At 35.8% G+C, this 8076-nt stretch overlaps 2 protein-coding genes across 2 annotated transcripts; one reads left to right on the forward strand and one right to left on the reverse strand.

Moving 5' to 3' along the window:
- Window positions 1–936: 936 nt before the first annotated feature.
- Window positions 937–5165, forward strand: LOC8278281 (pachytene checkpoint protein 2 homolog). Its single transcript, XM_002511269.4, has 14 exons — window positions 937–1241; window positions 1354–1417; window positions 1510–1616; window positions 1771–1838; window positions 1963–2066; window positions 2147–2251; window positions 2378–2467; window positions 2595–2670; window positions 3215–3284; window positions 3380–3450; window positions 3577–3667; window positions 4125–4252; window positions 4548–4676; window positions 4755–5165. Exons 1-14 carry the CDS (start codon window positions 1103–1105, stop codon window positions 4893–4895), a joined length of 1383 nt encoding a protein of 460 aa, XP_002511315.1. The 5' UTR covers window positions 937–1102; the 3' UTR covers window positions 4896–5165.
- Window positions 5166–5251: 86 nt separating this feature from the next.
- On the reverse strand, window positions 5252–7872 carry LOC8278279 (pentatricopeptide repeat-containing protein At3g48250, chloroplastic). Its single transcript, XM_002511267.4, has one exon. The coding sequence runs from the start codon at window positions 7637–7639 to the stop codon at window positions 5756–5758; it is 1884 nt and encodes a 627-aa protein (XP_002511313.2). The 5' UTR covers window positions 7640–7872; the 3' UTR covers window positions 5252–5755.
- Window positions 7873–8076: the final 204 nt, after the last annotated feature.

Raw genomic sequence — 8076 nt, forward strand, 5'->3', positions numbered from 1 at the left:
TACTGAATAACTAGTGATGTAGTTGAAGTCTCTTAATTAAGATTTGGCTCCTTTTTATATTTATGTTCTCAGTTGAAATGGGTTTTATTTTATTTTTTTGAAAAAAGATATACATAAAAATTATTGAAAGAAAAAATTGAAAATTGAGATTGAAAGATGGTGGAAAATTAGGATGGACCTAGGAAAAAAAAAAAACTATTGGTTAAAGATAAAACAAACTGGCTATGAGTTATTGATTGTGTTATATTTTTACGACTTGTTGAATCAAAATTGAAACCGCTTCATGCATTTGCTTTAATTGCACGTGTATATAGAGGCGTCATACAGTACTCAATTGATCCAAAAGCTCATTTCTGCCTTTATTATATATTTTTTTTGGACGAATTCAAATGGTAAAATAACCCTTTGTTAGAATCAATATGTATATAAATATATAGTTATACAATTAATATTTTTCATATCATTTTGACTTATATTAACCTTTGTGCACATGTTCAAATAAAAGAAAACTATTACTATATTCTTTTTAAGTAAAAGGTTCAAATAACATATTAACCTTGCTTCAAATTGTAATTAATTACTCAAAATCTTATTTTGGTGCATTTAAGCTTTAAATATTTTTAGAACATATAAAACTCAATTAAATATTTACATCAAAACTGGTTAAAGAGTTAGCGACTAAATTTTATTTTTTTCAAATCAGTTTGTCTCGTTACGACACACCGATATATTATTTTTTTTATTTATTTATACTGTTTATTGGTGAATTAGCGTATATTTCGCCCTTACACTTCAATAATGCTTGGATTGCCTACAATATATAATAAATTGAGTATAGATTTCAATATGTTTAAGTTCAGTTGAGTTAAAATTGTTGGATAGTTAATTGTATTTTTAGGATGACGTTAAAGGGCTTATCTTTACTTTAAAAGGAATCAGAGACGTACAACAACGATGTATAAATATTTAGAAGAGATAACACGTGTTGCAACACAATTGGCAATTGCAAATACATTCCACCATTATTTTCCCGCCTGAGTTTGAAAAAGGCATACATTCTTCTCCTCAATTTGGTCCTTAGGGTTTGCACATTTCCAGAAAAATGACTGCTTCTCCTACTCCAATGGAGATCTCTACACTAAACCCTAGTACAGAACTCCACATTTCTGACCAAAACGGCGCCGCACAACTCCAACCTTCTCCTTCTCCAATTCTTCACCACGACAAATATCTCGTTTCTGGTACCTCTTCATTAGATAACAACCTTCTACGCTGTTAGTTTTTTTTTTTTTTTTATATATGAATTTTATTGGTTCATTCTTTAGTACACTTTTTATTTTTTTTAAATTTCAGTTGAAGTATGCCTAAAACCCTCCAGCACAGCTCGCGTTGAAGATATCCAATCTGCCGTTGAAAGGTGCCGTTTGATTGGTTTGCTGATTTCTTATTTAGACCTCCGCAAGTAAATAATTAGCTTTTCCTTTTTCTTATTTGGTTAATCGTGAATAGGATGCTTGAAAAGAGGAGCTTAAGCTATGTTGATGGACCTATTCCAGTACCTGTTGATGATCCTTATCTTTCAGATAACGTGCAAAGGATCTGTATTTGTGACTCTGGTTTGTGATTTTCTCTAAATTTATAACAATCAGCTTAACTTAATGTTCTGATATTTTCTAATCTTGTGTTCTATTTGAAGATAAATAAATGGATGTTACAAAATTTTGTATAGAATGATAGACATAAAAGTTTCTTTTCTGTTCTTTATTGTAGAGGAATGGGCAAAGAACCATGAGATTCTTTTGTTCTGGCAAGTAAAACCCATTGTGCATGTCTTTCAGGTAACGATCTTTCCAATTATTAATTTAAGTGGTTTGAGAATTTTTTTGTGCCCTTAGTCTATTTATTAAACTTTGTTGATTGTGTTCTCCAAATTTTTAATGTTGCTTGACCTTTGTTTGTCAGCTTAGTGAGGAAGGGCCGTGTGAGGAATTAAGCGGGGATGGTGAACTATCTAGCTTTAATGAATGGATTCTTCCTGCAAAGGAATTTGATGGCATGTGGGAAAGGTGTGTTACCAATTTCTGGATTTTTTTAATTTGCATTTCAATTGATGTAGTAACCAGTGACATAGTATTTTATTTTGCAGTCTAATTTATGAATCTGGTCTCAAGCAAAGGCTATTGCGTTATGCAGCAAGTGCACTGCTCTTTACTGAGAAGAGGGTCGACCCGTTCCTTGTGTCATGGAATCGGTAAGCAACATCTGGCTAATTTCTCTAATACTGGATTGTCGGTTTAGCCAAACTTTCATGTCAAGTAACGAGCAGAAGTGGGTATCCTGAAAAGGTTAAATAGATTTACCTTTTTTTTCCTTTCAGCATTGTCCTTTTACATGGACCTCCTGGGACTGGGAAAACATCCTTATGCAAAGCATTGGCTCAAAAACTTTCAATCCGATTTAACTCCAGGTCATTTGACTTCTTGTTTGATGAATGCTTATTTCCCTTAACTAACTGATAGAAGAAGTAATGAGATTTATTTATCCTAACCTGGTTTTGCCTTTTCCTTTCTTGTTTATACTTCCCCTTTAATCAGGTACCCTCAGTGCCAATTAGTTGAAGTTAATGCTCATTCTTTATTTAGCAAATGGTTCTCTGAAAGTGGCAAGCTGGTACGTTTCATGTTTTATAAGCTGTTAGAAATTTTTGTGTCCTCTTTTTATTGTAATTTCTTGTATTTGTCTATTTTCTTAAATAGTTGCAACCTTGTTTAACCAATAGTTTAATTATCAGAGTCAATAGGAGCTCTATTTCTTTTGCTTGGAAAATAAATTAATATCTGGTTTGACTTCTAACTTCCAAGGATGAAAAGCTGTTGCACATTTTTCTTTCAGTCTTCTTGTCAATAAGTTGAGTATTATATTAGTTGCAGTAAAATAAATGCCAGATCAAACTTGTTTTTAGTGTTTTTGTTTCCAATTTGATGCTAGGTTTTGTGAATAGAGTGTTCCTTTTCAAAACATCAAATTACCTTGCTGTTGCTTCATGTCATTTCTCTCTAAAACATACCGTGTAACATTTGGAGGTAGCACTTGAACTCATGCCAAGTTTTTAGCCCGTTAATCTTTAATACAATCTGCAATGTGTGAATCTGTTTTTTCCCCTTCTTTCCCTGGAGTAAAAGCTTAATTAGATGTTATCTGATCACGACATCAGGTTGCGAGACTTTTCCAGAAAATTCAAGAAATGGTGGAGGAAGAAAACAATCTGGTATTTGTTTTAATTGGTGAGATTTATAATGACCGTCTTTAGGTTGCTTTATTTGTTACTCATTTTTCTTCTTTCTAGATGTAATATACCTTAGATTCAATGATGTTGCAGATGAAGTTGAAAGCCTCGCTGCTGCTAGGAAAGCTGCTTTATCTGGTTCTGAACCTTCTGATTCTATTCGAGTACAACCTTTGCCTCCCAAACTAATTTATGGTTTCTGATACTTGAATGCCTAGAGTGACAGTATTTTCATTTGAGATACAGCTAATTATATTTTAATGGCTGGTGCACCTTCAAATATGTAATAGGTTGTCAATGCGCTACTGACCCAGATGGACAAGTTGAAATGCTCGCCAAATGTAATTATACTGACTACATCCAATATAACTGCTGCTATTGGTAAGCATGTGCTCTGTCTCTGTTGAAGATTTTCCTGTTTGCAAGTTTCTATTCAAATCTCTATCAACAGTAATCTATGGAATTGGAAAAGGACATATGCATATCTGATGGGATTTAGATGAATCTCCATCTTGGGGAAGAGGGAAAAATAGTGAATCCGTATTCCCGTTCTCTTATAAAGAATGGGTCCCATACCCTAGCCTCGTTATCTCTATCGATCTCACAAGTCTCTCTAGTATAGGCAAGGGCTCATCTGTGTATGAATCCATGTACTATATTCCTCTCCTCCTCCCCCAATCTGGGGAAGTACTTTGTAGATTCTTCTTTTATATGTATTATTTCTGTGAAAGCTCTATCATCTTCTACTACAGTATATGCTGTGATAAATTCCACTGCTTAATATGCAGTATGCATATGCCAGTAGTAAATATAAATATGCCGATCTTTTGGGTTGCAGATATTGCATTTGTGGATCGAGCTGATATCAAAGCATATGTCGGTCCTCCAACTCTTCAAGCTCGTTATGAAATTCTTCGGTCATGCTTGCAGGAACTTATACGAACTGGAATCATATCAAATTTCCAGGTGTGAAAGACTTCCATTTCACATTCTGCATGAAACTGTCTCTACACTGATGTTTCCATCCGAATGTTTGCATGGCCAAATTAACATCCTTATCAAGTCCATAACCAAATTATGGCTCCCGCTTTAGTGGGCAGATGGGATGGAGAATATAGATTGTTATATCCCGTAGTATTTTTATTGAAACGATCACTGTCCACGCTGCAGCCGTATGGTTGTCAGCCTAACAATTTTTCCCCGGATCTAGCCATTGCTCTCCCACCTTAGTTTCATTACTAATGAAGATTAAATTTTGTAGGACCCTGACAACCTCGTGCTTCCGAATTACCCTACCTTGAAAGAGAAAATGAATGGATCTGCTGCGCAAGAGGCACAGACACCAGTAAAATTGGGTAAACAATTGCTTGAAGCTGCAGAAGCATGTGAGGTGAGTGAATAGTCTATGTCCTCGGAGAAATTTATTAAAATGATTTGCTCTGTAACCATGCTTTCGTGTTCTCTACAGGGGTTAAGTGGAAGATCATTAAGAAAACTTCCATTTTTGGCACATGCAGCTCTTTCAGACCCATATAGCTGTGATCCTAGTAAGTTCTTGTCAACAATGATGGACGCAGCAAGGAGGGAGCGTTCTGAGCTACCTGACTGAAATTTTTTCTATATGTAAATTGTAAAAGATCCGATCAATGCTAATTAGAAAGAAGCCTATGTCTTGGTGCCAGTTGTGTCCACATCTTGAGAATGAGGTGTGCTGCAATGATAGCCATAAGAGTAGATGAGTCCTATGGAGGTGCCAGTCCCTGTAGTCACATCTTCTTACCTGTCAATCCCATGGACACTGGTGCCAATCCTTGTAGAATGATATTGTAATACATGAATATACTCGAGCTTGTTTCTTCAATCTTTTTAACATTGTCAATTGCGAATTGCACTTCTGATAAAACCTTTAATTTCAGTACATGATGATAGTAAAAGCAGATGATCGATATCGCAAAAGAAGTTAGATTACATATTTGGTAAAGTGTAGTGCATTTATTTATTTTATTCTTAATTAAACGCCATGGTGACATGGCCAGGGGAAAGTGCTCCAGAGTTTGAGAGGAAAACTCTGATGCACAAGGATGTGACTATAATGTAGCAATGCAAAAGGATGAAGAATTTAGATTTTAGTACAAGAGGGTAGATAATAAGCAATAATCAGTATTTTAATAAAAGCTTGGCATGTACAAGAACCACAGCCTTTGGAAGGAGATTATTTGCTCCATGGAAAACTTTTGCTCAAATAAATCAACTCGTGTATTAAAACCATTGATGTCCTTGCAACGCTTGCTAGCCAGGACAACTGCTTCCCAATAAGTAGGCAAATGAAAATTCGCATTGATACCCCAGTTATATTTGGCCAATGCTGTATAGACAAGTGAATCGAAATAGGAACAGGTTAAATAACTTCTAGGCAAGCAGAAAATTGGAACATAACTGAATGCCTCCATTGAAATAAGAAATAGAAGATCAAGCAGTGGCATCTTCAGTTTTTGCAGAACCAAAAAGTTCACTGATTTTAGGATGTTTCCGAATATGATGCGGGCACTTAAATAATAGATCTTTGGCCTCGGAATGTCTACCTGCCCTAAAGAAGGATTGGAAGACATTAAGGTAAGCTGAAGTTGATGGATATTCCTTTACACTCAATGCTTTCAAGAAATCTGCCGCGTCATCTACTGTCCCAAACCTAGAGATATATTGAACAAATGGTTCAGGAAAAGGAGGGTGGTTGTGTTGCTTCATTAACCGAAGAAGGTTCAGTGCTTCTTCAAGTTTTCTTACTTCTAGAAGCTTTTCAATAAGAAGTTTGTATGTAGCTTGCCAAGGTCTTAAACGAGCCTTGTCTACCATGTCCATAAACAATGTGTATGCACCATCTATCCTCTTTTGACTGAGGAAAGCATTTATTAACACAGCTAACAAATCAGCATCAGGATCACAGTGTTTCTCCATCATCTTGGCAAGACACATTAATGCCTTCCCTACTTCATTAGCAACACAATGCCCTTGAATCAAAATGGTCCAAGTCTTGATATCTGGAAGACATCCATGTGCTTCCATTTCATCCAGAACCTCACAAGCTTCTTCCAATCTCCTTGCTTTACAAAGTCCAAATACCAATTGACTGTATGTGATGTTGTCAGGCTCATATCCTGCAGTTTGCATACACTTCATCATTTTTGCTGCTTCATCAAAGTTCCCTATGCTTGTCAAAGACCTATGAATCCCATCGTAAACAGCTTTAGAAAGGGAATTCCCTGTGGCCTCATATTTGTTTACAACTCTAAAAACCAAATTCAAATCTGGGTAATTGCTTGCTGAGATGCTCCGCAAAAGCATGCTGCAATCTTGAACCGAAGGCTTAAATGGGCCATCCATCATAAACTCATAAAGCTTGACTGCGTCCCCCATCAACTTATTTTTCTGAAACTGCCTTGAAATCTTTATATAAGTGTCAATATCCATCTCATGACCAGCATTCTTCATCTCCTCGACAACATTCCAAAACTCTCCAATTGAATCATCCCTACCAAGAACTCTTGCAATTGCATTATATGTAATAGTATTACATTCATAACGCTCACATTTACCAGCCCAATTAAAAAATTGCAAGGCTTTCAAAGGATAATTCCTAAGCTCCTTTAACACCCTAATCACAAAATTATCAGTTAACAGGATTCCCATACCCTCCAATTCTTTCTCAACCTCATTGCTCCACTCCGTTGCTGAAACCACACTAACTACATTCTTTACAACACTATCCATAGCATTCTCTTCAACCATCCTATCAAAAAAATGTTTAAAAGCCACAGCATCACTGTCCATCCTCTCTTTTCTAAAAACACCTAAGATAGTCAAATAAGTTTCTTCATCAGTATAAAACCCTTGTTCTTTCATTTTCCTTAAAGTAATCCAAAAATTCTTCATGGAATCCTTTTTAACCAAAATTCTAAGCATTAAACTATATAAAGGAGAACTGGGTTTAAATCCATTTCTATCACAAACCCAATTAAAGAAGTCCCAAGCTTTATGTGGGTCTTTATCCAGCTTCTTTAAAACATAAATAACTGTCTCATGGGTCAATAGGGGGCTGGAGTTTTCTAACTGGGTCTCTAACTCAGGTGACCAATCATTGACCGACAAGAGTTCTACAAGGGAGCTTGGTTTTGAAGAGGAGTAAAGCTTTTTATGGATATTGACATAATCAGAAGTATAAGAGTGTTCTCGTGAGAGAAAACATGGAAAGAAGTGAGTCACCTGAGTTAAGAATGGCCGAGTTGTTGAAATCCGAGTTGACAGAAGAAAATTGGAAAGTCTAAGAGATACGAGTATTGTCCTTGCTCGATTCATGGCTACTTCTGAAATCAAATTTTGTTATAGAAATTAAGGAAATACGAAAGAGATGAAAGTGAAAAGGGTTTTACGCTTCCCTCCGTGCAACGCCAAAACCCTGGATTCGTTTCTTTAGACGTCGGATTCTGTTGGGCCCAATTCAATAATAGCCCACTAGAAGAGTGGAAGACAGGGTTCAATTCTATCTCTCCAACCCGTAACATGAAAATCCAGGAATAAGGCGTTTGGACTTTCCCTGACAGCCCAAAGTAGCTCATGTATTTTATATCATATTTATACTTCTTCACGATATAAGGAACCTGTCCAAAAAAGATTTAAACTTATAATTATCTTTTTTACGTCCTCTTGACCTTGGACCTAAATCTAAAAGTGTCTGATTATCTTTCTAGCAAAATTAAAAATACTGGACTTGTTTCTCGCAAATTATAAGATGG

Source organism: Ricinus communis, chromosome 4 (genome assembly GCF_019578655.1).
Source record: "Ricinus communis isolate WT05 ecotype wild-type chromosome 4, ASM1957865v1, whole genome shotgun sequence".
Taxonomy (NCBI): Eukaryota; Viridiplantae; Streptophyta; class Magnoliopsida; order Malpighiales; family Euphorbiaceae; genus Ricinus; species Ricinus communis.